Below are 12997 nucleotides of genomic sequence, written 5' to 3'. Positions count from 1 at the left end.
ACAGATAGCTCACTCGTGCGTAGGTTGCTCACGACAAGCATTAACTGTCTGGCGTGTTCAGTGAGCACATCTCCAATGGAGCGCATGCCTCATAACCATGTAACTGGTTGTGTGCCAGAGCAGTGTCTGTAGTGGAGCGCATGCGCAGTGATTATCTAAGTGAGTTTATTGAAGGGAGCAGTATACCCTGTGGAGCGCACGCGTAATTTGTATCTATATGAGTGTGTTGGAGGGAGCAGTATATCCAGCGGAGCGCATGCGCAGTGTTTATCTTCCGGCGCACACCATGGAGAGCGGTGCGTCCAGTTCGGCGCATGCGCAGCAGAGCAGCACGGCTCCCGGCGACATTTCTGAGGGGGAGCTGCATATGTGCCTGGAGGTCCCTCCCAGGCTTCTCCCCGCTACAGCCTGTGCACGGAGCACGAGGGAACCCGGCGGCGGCGAGATGCCCCGGCAGCCTTCAGCGGAGGTGGGTCTGGCCTGCGCCTCTCTCGGGGGTGAGGGGTCCCCGCCTGCCTGACCCCCGGTAATGCGTGGACAGCACTCTCCGCGGGTGTCAGCTTCTACAAGTGACCCCCCCCCCCCCCCCCGTACTGTACCTGACCCGTTTAGTTTGCAGAGTTGCCTTCTTCTCCATTGCCACACAGGAGTGCAGCTGCAACTATGTGAGCTCGGCCTCTCTGCTGTACAAAAACTTCTTTGGTTCTTTGTTTGATTAAATAGACTAAGGCAGTCATTCCGACCCTGGCGGGCGGCGGAGAAGCGGCGGTGAGACCGCCAACAGGCTGGCGGTCTTTTTTCTGACATTCTGACCATGGCGGTTACCGCCATGGCCAGCCGCCGCTTCACCGTTCCGACCGCCACGGCGGTAACGACCGCCAGCGGTATTCCGACCCGCCTGACCCCGGCTTACCGCCATGGATTTCATGCAGATTTCACTATCAGTGCCAGGGAATCCCTTCCCTGGCACTGATAGGGGTCTCCCCCACCCCCCACTCCATCTCCCTCCCCTACCCCCCCACCACCCCTGCCACCCCCAAAAGGTTGCAGGACCCCCCTCCTCACCCAATCCCCAACATGTACACAGACATACACACATACACGCACGCATTCATGCACGCACACATGCACATACACCCCCCCCCAGCATTCATGCACACACTCTCAACATACACACATACACGCACGCATTCATGCACGCACTCTCAACATACACACATACACACCCCCATGCACGCACAGAACTCACAACACCCCCCCACCCCCTTTCCCTAACGGACGATCACCTTACCTGTTCCGGTGATCCTCCGGGAGGGAACGGGACCCACGGGGGCAGCTCCACCGACATCACCACGCCAACATAACACCGCCACAGCGAATCACAAGTCGTGATTCGCTGGGCAGTGTTCTTTTGGCATGGCGGTGGAGGTGGAGCTACCTCCACTTCCCCGCCTGCCGCCAGTATGGCTGTTGGCGGCTCTTCGTCCGGAAACGGGTGGAGCACTGCCAATGGTCGTAATGGCCCGTGCGGAAGACCGCCAGTACTGGCGGTCTTCCGTACGGCAGTTCCTCGGCGGTCTACAAAAAAGACCGCCGAGGTCAGAATGACCACCTAAATGTTTGCTCCTTGTATCAAAATAATCTAACCCACATACAGGGAACACATGATCCGTGACTTGCCTCTTAGTTTACTAACAGCATTGCCATCAGGACAAGAGTGTTCTCAGATTATGTTTAAACAATCACTTCTGATATATTACAAAAGCGTGATGTGATTGCACAGTGTCATTTACAGACAGAACATTTCCAAGAAATGTCCAAAAACTTTCACACTAACTTGAAGCTTTACTGATAAAACTATATAATGTATTAACAACCTGTGAAAATTGAGTTTCAGAAAACATATTTATTCTTTACACATAACCAAGTAAAGTGTTCTGATTTCTTTTCATCCTATTAAAAAAATTTTCATCACAAAGAAATACATACAATTAATTGGCTTTTACATCTACTGAAATATATTTTGGAAATGTTTGTACATTTGTATTAACTGTGTGTTAGGAAAAACCTGACAAAATCCTGGAACTCTGCAGTGAGAAGGAAAATGAATTGTAAGACAAACTGACTTTTGACCTCTGTCTCTGAACAGAGAGCAAATGTGACACAAAGTAGATTTAAAGGCTTCTTTATCGCTCTCCCAATTTCTCACTGAACAGAACACCTCTTCTTTGTCAACTCACCAGAAGGGGCGAGTAGGGCCTAAAAATAGCTCGACCTGATAAATTATGACTTGCTGTGGCAAGTAGTCAAGTGGATTTTTTGAGCCCTGAAACACCGTTATTCACAGTGCCTAGAAGCAGCAGAGATGCAATATGAAGTGCTATGTGGAAAAAAGAGTATCCTTCATGAATATAAGCAGCTTTGGCATCACTAACTGAGCCACTGCCTCAATAACAGATACTTGTGCTCACTGCCCCCCACCCCCTGCGATGAAAGAATGTGCTTATATCACATGATCATGGTAGGCCTGGCTCCTTGTAGAAATGGTGCTAGAAGTACCAGACGTGGTAATCAGTAAATCATATTTGCCAGTAAAGCCAAGTACAGTGGATTCATGAAGATGGCTCTGCTACTGAAATAAAGACTTCCTCCTCGGATAATTGGTACCCACCAGTCACCCATCCCTTGCACTTCATCAGTGCATCTTGTGAACATGGGTGCAATACTTAATTTGTCAGGAACTAATGCCAGCAAACACAACATTCTGTTTTTTTCACAGAGTTGTGCTAATTCGAAACCTTTCTGTTTGTACTTTCTCTGTGTGCAGCTGAGGCAGGGTTGTGTTGTGGGTAGTTACACTGCTGTGACAGTAGTTTTCACCATTATAAGTTTGAGATCTGGGATTGGGTGCTAATGTGCTTATGGCGAGCGGGTTTCCACATTCCTAGGTGCACATAGTCAAAGTTTGTGATATTGATCCCTACAGCTGATTCTGTGATTCACCAGGCACCGACCATATGGGGAAAAAACCTGATGGGGGAGCTATATGCAAACCAGTTATCATCCCATCTGAATCATGTTTTTTTCAGAGAAAATACAACTGTTTTCCAGCAAAGATGCTACACCTTCATTGGAATAGTACCTGCGTCTTGCTGGAGAATTTCTATAATTTTCTGTGGACAGTATCAGTATGAGCAACATTTTTGAACTTCTAGTGGTATTTTTTTTCTTACCCTTCTGAGCAGGAGCACCACCCTTCCACTAGGAGGGTGTCAGTCCTCCTCAAAGCCCATGCTGTGATTTTTACTGGATTGTTATGTTCTTCTTGGTTTGGGCAATGTTATATGAGAATGACCACAAAGCAACCACATTTTGCCCTCTCCCTTGATTCACGTGCACTCAGCGGGTCTCTGTTGCGGTTCCATGAGGAGGGTGGAAGAGAAAGTGATTGAAATAAATTATTTAGTGTTTAAGTGAGTTTTATAAACCCTCCCATCAAGAAGGCTGCACAGTAAGTGATGTAACATCTTCTGTTCCAGGTTTCCTTCCAAGAGGCCTCTGTCTGCTTCTCTGAGGAGGAGTGGGGGCTTCTCCGCGAGTGGCAGAAGGAGTTGTACATGACAGTAATGAAGGAGATTCATCAGGCTCTAATCTCTCTAGGTAATTCACATTGTCATTGATGGGTTTTAAAGCTCATCACATGTTTGCATTGTTATGTGTCTGTCTAAACAATTGACATAGCTTATCCCTCTCATTGTCTTCACTGTCCAGTTATGGTTATGTGGTCGTGTGCCGTTGAACACTAACACAGTAGCAGCTTGGGAGGTATCTGATGTTACAATGTGAAGGACAGCAGTGGGGGCTGACACTTTTACTTACTGACAGCTCATCACTTAGTGGGCAGTAAACGTTTGAGGTGACATATTAGGTTGTTAGCTCTTACTCCAAGAGACAGGTGTACCTCAGGCTTCATCCATTTAGTGTGTAGACAATATTCAGGAACAGGTTCATAAGTTGAGGCAGGACTCTTTAGCGGTAAATTGTTCATTCTTTATAACGCATCCCTCTCTTAACACACAAGACAAACGGTGGTTCTTGTTTGCTGCAGCTGAACATAAAGCTGAGTAGTCATGTCAGGATAAGACAAGAGGCCGTTGTAATATGCAGTACCACGGTCTGTGGCCAGATAGTTGAATATAAGCAAATTCTGGAAGAAAGCAATTTCGGTGCTAGGGTTTGAGACAGAACTACGGGATGGGGCAAAAGTCCAAACAAAGTATAAGCTAAGGCAAGTCGAAGAGGCTACCCAGATGCGGCAGGTATTACATTAGATTGATCATACTAGTAGTCAATGAAGTGGTCACCTGGAGCCAGTTTGTATCTTGCCAAACTAGCAGCTTACTGTTCACATGTAGAATATGTCGGCAGATGTTGGCATTATCCAAATTAAAGTATTGAAATACATTTATATTGTTGTTTACAATTCAAAGACACTCCCCAGTAGACTGACAGCTGTATTGATTGCAGATAGAAAAGACACCATGAGTCACTTATGTCTCCAGTATTTCTTAAAATAACACCCAAAGAACATGAAACATCAACAAGTTACATGATCACAGCTGTCTAGATTTATGACTTAACTAGACATTGCATGTCACCTAAAGCTGCCATTTCCAAATCCAATAAAACACTGGTCTTCTGACACCCCCAAATTCCCACTCAGCAGTGCCCTGCGATACCGGGCAAGAATTCAAATGGAACAAATTATAAACTCAACAGACCCAAGGCCTTTCTACTCCTTGAGTTACTGTAGACACACAGAGCGAAGCAGGGAAATCCTATTCCTGGACACCTTGTGCACTTGTCTCTGATGTGATGTCAGGAGGGACGTGACCATGTTGCAATGATGTTCTGAGAAGAGAGGAACAGAATGTAATAAAAGCACAAATCCACGAATGACAATATCAATATTGTAGGCAAAGCTAGAAAATTACACTACTCAAGAAAACAACCAGAAACAGATGTCACTGATTAACACCTAATGTGTGTTTGCTAAAAGTTACCTTAAGGACTGAGAGGGATATATTTTAACTTATTCAGAGAGAAACAACATGGTATTAGTAGCGCTATGATGCCATCATCCTACTCAAGGTTTTATAGTAATAGCCTCAGTTCTGATGGAACAGTTGGTGGTCCTTGATTAACAGAGCACGTTTCCTTCAAAAAAAGAAGCTGAGCTGCACACTAGCTTACAGAGCCGCAGCGCCTCGACCACTAGCAGGGACCGTGGCTGTCTTGCACCGCACTCATGCGTTCTGAAGCCAGGCCTTGCTTTTACTGTTTGCTCTGAGTCCCAATGAAGGGACCTCCTTTCTCAACCCATTGGCTACCTCACCGCTGGAGGTTGACTTTAGCAACCTTAAAGACTGTGGTGATCTGTATCAGTTGCCACTAACTACAGTATCCAGTTTTAAACTGTAGTCCAAGCGTTGCGCTGGAGGTCAGGTGTAGCAATGAGCAGTCAGTTACCGGGTTTCGCTCAAAGTTGTGAACAAGCAGCCTTGCTCTGTAACATGGTCTAAAATACTACACATACAATCTTGCACTACAATTTATCCCAGGTATCCAAGTCTAGTGTCTAACATTAGAATTTTCTCCTATGTGCCATGTTTGCAGTCTCATACCTGGCAGATGGCTTTCTTGGAAGAGTTACGTCTCAGGCCAGTTTCGATGTCAGCCCTGGGAAAGCAAATCATTGTTGCTGGGACTGTGGGCTTCTAAGTTCCCAGCATTAGTACCATGTGGTCAACAGGAACAGTGGGAAAGCCAAGATTCTTGCAGACTCGAATGATTTGAGGTCTGGTCTCAGTGTCAAGAAGTCCTGCAGGATGTGGCTGCTCTGTCCACCAAAGATCTGTTAGTCACCCAGACTCCCTCAGTGGGACAGGTTTTGGACTTCTCCCTTCCTCATGTGGCCTTGAAGGGTTTCCTGTGGGACCTTTTTAAAAAATATATATTTTTGATAAACCATTTTATTCATTTTTATTGTGTCAACAGTACGATAACAGCAGGTCTCCTGTGGGACCTTCATGTGCCATACTGCAGGAAGCAAGTGTATTGAAAGAGCGGCTACACATGTTGCATTTTTCTCTGTAAGACATTGTCTTCGAGCATCATCAAAGAATGACCACACCTCCTGATGCTCCTTTCCCATCCATCCGAGGAGGCCTTGAGGGCTTGGGGCCTTTTCACCTGTTTATTGTGCTACCTTACTGTTCTCACGTGGGGAGTGCTGCAGGCGTAATGCTGTCCTGTAGCGTGTTAGTGTTGTTGCATATTTTTAAGACCATTATCAAGAACACTTCAATGCACCTGTCTTTACAGACGTTAGCTGATGACTTCAGTTTCTTCCTTCTTTTACTTTGCCGCATGAAAGAGTCCTGGCAAAACTGCTAAAATATTCTCTCTGAGCAGAAGGAAACAAGCAGTTCTAGACATTTTTTGGGCTAGTTTGATCGCTCAGTGAGGCTCAGTTTTAGTTAACAGGTTGAGGACCCATGCGTGAGCAGACCCACACTAGATAATTTGCCTGCTGCTGTTGTTTCTTTAATAAAATGCTTCAGTGTATGTTCCAAAAGCATCCCACTGCCAAAGCTTAGAATCACAAAGGTGCCCTGAACAAACTTCAAGAATTAGCAAGGGCCTCCTCGGTCCTCAGTGGATGCCACCATTTCACGTGAAGAGGGTCCTATCGCAAGGGTCCCCTCTGTGCTGTGGGACATGCCTCATTTGCACCTCAGTCTGCCTCTGTATCACATGTGTGGTGTCTATTTTGTAGCCTCTGAGAGTTTGTACATGCTTTACTAGAGGTATGTGTACTTCAGTTCCTTTGGTTCACCTCTGTGATACTGTGTGTTGGTCCGTATCCTGGACTTGTTCTTTCCCAACTTTTGCATTGACCTCCCTCTATGCCAAGCCTTGCTGCCGGTTTACACTTCTGCTGCTGTTTGATGGTTTCACTTTGGTGTTAGAAAGACGACCTACAGGCAGACTGATACCATATGCGTGGCTAGTGGATTAGCAAGTGTGATCACGCGGGCTGAGAGGGGAATAACCTGCATTACATGGGCGCGACACACTCCTATGGGTAGAGTTATGTTGGAGCTCCTACATCCTCAGGATGGTGGCCCAGGTTTTAAGAGGGTGGGAGCAAATGGGACCCTGCTGAGTCTCCTGAACACCCGAAGACCTGGTCAAAACCAGACAGCCGAGTCCACTGGAGCAGACAAGTCTTTACTGTTATTGGTGTTTCTGTTTCTGGTAACAATAGACTAAAAACCTGTCCTGCTCCAGGGAACTCAGCTGTCAGTTTCTGAGGGGCCTTCAGGAGACTCGGTTGAGCCCCTGTTCGTTCCCAGCCTCTTTGTTCCCCTCATTAAGAGATGGGAATAACTCTTCAGCTCTTGTTGAAGTGTGTGGAGGTATCTGCAGCGCAACATACAATTTAATCCCAACTAGAGTTGTTTGTTAATACTCTTGCCTCTAGAAATCTTATGCCCTCCTCGGGTAATCTTGACAGATGCAAAAACCGACACTTCTGATGATCACATAGGACATGTGCTATGACTCTTCTTCTGTTCAACAACAGGTCCTCTCATCGTCACCACCGTCTCATCCCTGAGAGCTAAAGAAAAGGAAGAGCATCTCTCCAGGGCGGAGCAGGGCTGGGAGCAGAAACACAGGATTCATCCCTCCCCAAGTGAGTAGGAGCTGCATTAACATGGGAATACCTTCTCCGCATCTGCAAACACACACAAGCACACAGCAGACACACAAGCACTCAAGCAAGCAGATTCATAGTGAAAGGAGAGCACGTTGCATGTTCAGCCTTAAGGGCCGAGGCATGAGCCGAGCCATGAAATGACTTGTTGTGTAAATCACACAACAACCGTCATGTAAAAAATAATGGACACTCGTAGGACTTCAGTACAAGTGGACTGTAGATTGGCCCATTATTTCGTTCTTTCATGGAATTACGAGTACCAGTGGGATCGTAACTCGGTGGAACTAATGGTTGCACCCACAGGGTGTCCTTCTCCTTATCCATTCAGGGGTCAGAGTTCCAGAAGAACCCACAATCTGCGTAATTAACAAGGATCTCATGAATCTCGGTGGTGCCAGGTCCATCAGGATTAGAGTCCAACCTGTAATAAGGGCCTTAGGCAAAAACATTTGTAAATTGTATGTTTCATTTTGGCGTGTTTGGGTTCTCTACATTGATTGTCATTCATTAAAAGAAAACGAATATAGAAACATTGAAAAGTATCCCCCGTGTCATAAGAACGTTACCATGGTAAACCCAGAGATGTCTGCTTTACATAGGTGATGTATATATGGCAGTATTGTTAACACATATGGAACAACATTATTGTCTATCAAACTACAAGCATATGTGGTTGTGTGAACCGCACATTGTGATCTGGATGAATCCGAGCTGCAGTAACATCTGCTGCTTAGGAGACGAGGCGCAGTGGAAGAGGTTCGGCTGACACGAAGCAATGTGCTTAAGGGGGAGCCGGGATATGAGCCGTAGCTCATGGCGATGGGTCGCGCAATTCTGCAACTGGAAACACATGTCCTTCTCTCTCATGCTTATCACCAAAGGACAAAGCTTTGTGTCTGTTCAATTCTTTCAGGAGCTAAATTGCTTCAGTCAGTTCAACAAATGTTCATATCACTTTTAAAGCAATCTGACTCTACTTACGTAGTCTTTCCAGAAATAAGTAGACAAATGAGTGGAAGGGAAGGGCGGATGCTCTAGTCTCTTACGGCCAGATGTATCAAGCGAATTTGCATTCGCAAACGGTGCGAATTGCAAAATTCGGCCGTTTGCGAATGCAAAAATGCCTTTCAGAATGTATGAAAGGCATTCGCAGTGGAATTTTAAGGAATCGCTAAAATTGCGACTCTCTAAATAGGAAATCGCAGATAAGGAATCCTTATTTGCGATTTCTTAAGCACACGTATCAAGCATTTCCTAAATGCGAATTGGGCATTAAGGAAATGCAATTACCACCAACAGAAGTTTGGTGGTAACCATGTGCAAATTTTTAAAATGTGTGTGCTTCACATGTCCACCCAAAAATATTTTTGGAGTGCAGCAGAGGGGGCCTTAGGCCCCCAACACCCTGGGATTTGCATTTCCTAAATTGCTAATTCCTAACTGGAATTCGCAATTTAGGAAATGCAAAACCATTTGCAGCAGGCCCATAGGTGCAAATGGATTTGGATTCTCTATTTGCGATTCGGTAATAGCATTTGCGAATTTTAAGAAATCGCTATTACCGAATCGCAAAAATCATACATACCATTTTGCATTTCTTAAATAGCGATTTCTTAAAATTCGCTATTTAAGAAATGCAATTTGGTTTTTTGATACATCTGGCCCTTGGTGCCCCCTCCCACCGCTAACGTGACAAACAGAATGAATTCAAGAGTGGATCAACACCTCAATTATTTTTTTAAAGCAATTTTTATTGATTTTAAATTTGGAACAGAGAAGATTACAGTGTGTTTCAAGATAAGCAAATTAGTCTGAATTGACTCCCTATAGGCAACGGATTTTAAAAGAAAAAGTGATGAGTGGTCAGAAGAGTGTCCAATGAGGCGGAGGGGAGGGTGGACATTGTTGAGGGGGGGCCATGGCAAGGAAGGGAGGACCCAAGATAAATCATGAGAGGATTCAGCCCAGTGGACAGTGTAGGAGGCTGGACTGGCTTGTAGTGAGTACCAAGGGGTACTTACACCTTGCACCAGGCCCAGGTATCCCTTATTAGTGTATAGGGTGTCTAGCAGCTTAGGCTGATAGATAATGGTAGCTTAGCTTAGCAGACCAGCTTAGGCTGAACTAGGAGACGAGTGAAGCTCCTACAGTACCACTAGTGTCATATGCACAATATCATAAGAAAACACAATACACAGATATACTAAAAATAAAGGTACTTTATTTTTATGACAATTTGCCAAAGTATCTCAGTGAGTACCCTCAGTATGAGGATAGCAAATATACACAAGATATATGTACACAATACCAAACATATGCAGTATAGTATTAGAAAACAGTGCAAACAATGTATAGTTACAATAGGATGCAATGGGGACACATAGGGATAGGGGCAACACAAACCATATACTCCAAAAGTGGAATGCGAACCACGAATGGACCCCAAACCCATGTGACCTTGTAGAGGGTCGCTGGGACTGTAATAAACCAGTGAGGGTTAGAAAAATAGCCCACCCCAAGACCCTGAAAAGTATGTGCAAAGTGCACTAAAGTTCCCCAAAGAGCACAGAAGTCGTGATTGGGGAATTCTGCAGGAAAGACACAAATCAGCAATGCAACAACGATGGATTTCCAAACGAGGGTACCTGTGGAACAAGGGGACCAAGTCCAAAAGTCACAAGCAAGTCGGAGATGGGCAGATGCCCAGGAAATGCCAGCTGTGGGTGCAAAGAAGCTGCTACTGGACAGCAGAAGCTGAAGATTCTGCGGGAACGACAAGGGCTAGAGACTTCCCCTTTGGAGGATGGATGCCCCACGCCGTGGAGAGTCGTGCATACGTGTTTTCCTGAAGAAAGACCGCAAACAAGCCTTGCTAGCTGCAAGTCGTGCGGTTAGGGTTTTTGGATGCTGCTGTGGCCCAGGAGGGACCAGGATGTCGCCAATTGCGTCAGGGGACAGGGGGGGCGCCCAGCAAGACAAGGAGCCCTCTCAGAAGCAGGCAGCACCCGCAGAAGTGCCGGAACAGGCACTACGAAGAGGAGTGAAACGGTGCTCACCCGAAGTCGCACAAAGGAGTCCCACGTCGCCGGAGGACAACTTAGAAAGTCGTGCAATGCAGGTTAGAGTGCCGTAGACCCAGGCTTGGCTGTGCACGAAGGATTTCTGCCGGAAGTGCACCGAGGCCGGAGTAGCTGCAAAAGTTGCGGTTCCCAGCAATGCAGTCTGGCGTGGGGAGGCAAGGACTTACCTCCACCAAACTTGGACTGAAGAGTCACTGGACTGTGGGAGTCACTTGGACAGAGTTGCTGGATTCAAGGGACCTCGCTCGTCGTGCTGAGAGGATACCCAGGGTACCGGTGATGCAGTTCTTTGGTGCCTGCGGTTGCAGGGGGACGATTCCGTCGACCCACAGGAGATTTCTTCGGAGCTTCTAGTGCAGACGGGAGGCAGACTACCCCCACAGCATGCACCACCAGGAAAGCAGTCGTGAAGGCAGCAGGATCAGCGTTACAGAGTTGCAGTAGTCGTCTTTGCTACTTTGTTGCAGTTTTGCAGGCTTCCAGCGCGGTCAGCAGTCGATTCCTTGGCAGAAGGTGAAGAGAGAGATGCAGAGGAACTCTGATGAGCTCTTGCATTCGTTATCTAAGGAAAACCCCAAACAGCCAGAAAAGAGGGCCTGGCTACCTAGGAGAGAAGACAGGCCAGCAACACCTGAAGGATCCCACCAGAAGGAGTCTCCGACGTCACCTGCTGGCCCTGGCCACTCAGAGCAGTCCAGTGTGCCAGCAGCACCTCTGTTTCCAAGATGGCAGAGGTCTGGAGCACACTGGAGGAGCTCTGGGCACCTCCCAGGGGAGGTGCAGGTCAGGGGAGTGGTCACTCCCCTTTCCTTTGTCCAGTTTCGCGCCAGAGCAGGGCTGAGGGGTCCCTGAACCGGTGTAGACCGGCCTATGCAGAAATGGGCACCATGTGTGCCCATGAAAGCATTTCCAGAGGCTGGGGGAGGCTACTCCTCCCCTGCCTTAACACCTTATTCCAAAGGGAGAGGGTGTAACACCCTCTCTCTGAGGAAGCCCTTTGTTCTGCCTTCCTGGGCCAAGCCTGGCTGGAGCCCAGGAGGGCAGAAACCTGTCTGAGGGGTTGGCAGCAGCAGCAGCTGCAGTGAAACCCCTGAAAAGGCAGTTTGGCAGTACCCGGGTCTGTGCTAGAGACCCGTGGGATCATGGGATTGTGCCAACAATGCCAGGATGGCATAGAGGGGGCAATTCCATGATCTTAGACATGTTACATGGCCATATTCGGAGTTACCATTGTGAAGCTACACATAGGTAGTGACCTATATGTAGTGCATGCGTGTAATGGTGTCCCCGCACTCACAAAGTCCGGGGAATTGGCCCTGAACAATGTGGGGGCACCTTGGCTAGTGCCAGGGTGCCCACACACTAAGTAACTTAGCACCCAACCTTTACCAGGTAAAGGTTAGACATATAGGTGACTTATAAGTTACTTAAGTGCAGTGTAAAATGGCTGTGAAATAACGTGGACGTTATTTCACTCAGGCTGCAGTGGCAGGCCTGTGTAAGAATTGTCAGAGCTCCCTATGGGTGGCAAAAGAAATGCTGCAGCCCATAGGGATCTCCTGGAACCCCAATACCCTGGGTACCTCAGTACCATATACTAGGGAATTATAAGGGTGTTCCAGTATGCCAATGTAAATTGGTAAAATTGGTCACTAGCCTGTTAGTGACAATTTGAAAGAAATGAGAGAGCATAACCACTGAGGTTCTGATTAGCAGAGCCTCAGTGAGACAGTTAGGCACCACACAGGGAACACATACATATAGGTCACAAACTTATGAGCACTGGGGTCCTGGCTAGCAGGGTCCCAGTGACACATAACAAACATACTGAAAACATAGGGTTTTCACTATGAGCACTGGGCCCTGGCTAGCAGGATCCCAGTGAGACAGTGAAAACACCCTGACATACACTCACAAACAGGCCAAAAGTGGGGGTAACAAGGCTAGAAAGAGGCTACTTTCTCACAGACAGGGCTTGTTACGCATCCTGTCAGGTGGTTTAAGATTCTGCCTAGGTAGGTGGGTGGGGATAGGGCTCACATCTCCGCCTCTGCTAAAGAAGGCAGGGGGAGACAATTCACCCCAGGCCAGTGGAAAGGGGCATCTCCCAGATGGTGTATCTGGACTGTCTGCT

The 12997-nt window shown here is 47.1% G+C and overlaps 1 protein-coding gene across 1 annotated transcript in view; it reads left to right on the top strand.

The window, feature by feature from the left end:
• Positions 1 to 259: 259 nt before the first annotated feature.
• LOC138303522 (zinc finger protein 282-like) overlaps positions 260 to 12997 on the top strand; it is a 28689-nt gene continuing 15951 nt past the window's right edge. The window contains exons 1-3 of the mRNA XM_069242727.1: positions 260 to 469; positions 3540 to 3660; positions 7649 to 7759. Of these exons, the coding sequence (XP_069098828.1) occupies positions 287 to 469; positions 3540 to 3660; positions 7649 to 7759 (415 nt within the window). The 5' untranslated portion in view covers positions 260 to 286. The remainder of the gene's footprint in view (positions 470 to 3539; positions 3661 to 7648; positions 7760 to 12997) is intronic.

This window comes from Pleurodeles waltl, chromosome 7, assembly GCF_031143425.1.
Source record: "Pleurodeles waltl isolate 20211129_DDA chromosome 7, aPleWal1.hap1.20221129, whole genome shotgun sequence".
Classification (NCBI taxonomy): domain Eukaryota; kingdom Metazoa; phylum Chordata; class Amphibia; order Caudata; family Salamandridae; genus Pleurodeles; species Pleurodeles waltl.
The sequence above is the reverse complement of the archived record's forward strand: the minus strand, read 5'-3'. Positions and strand labels throughout refer to the sequence as shown.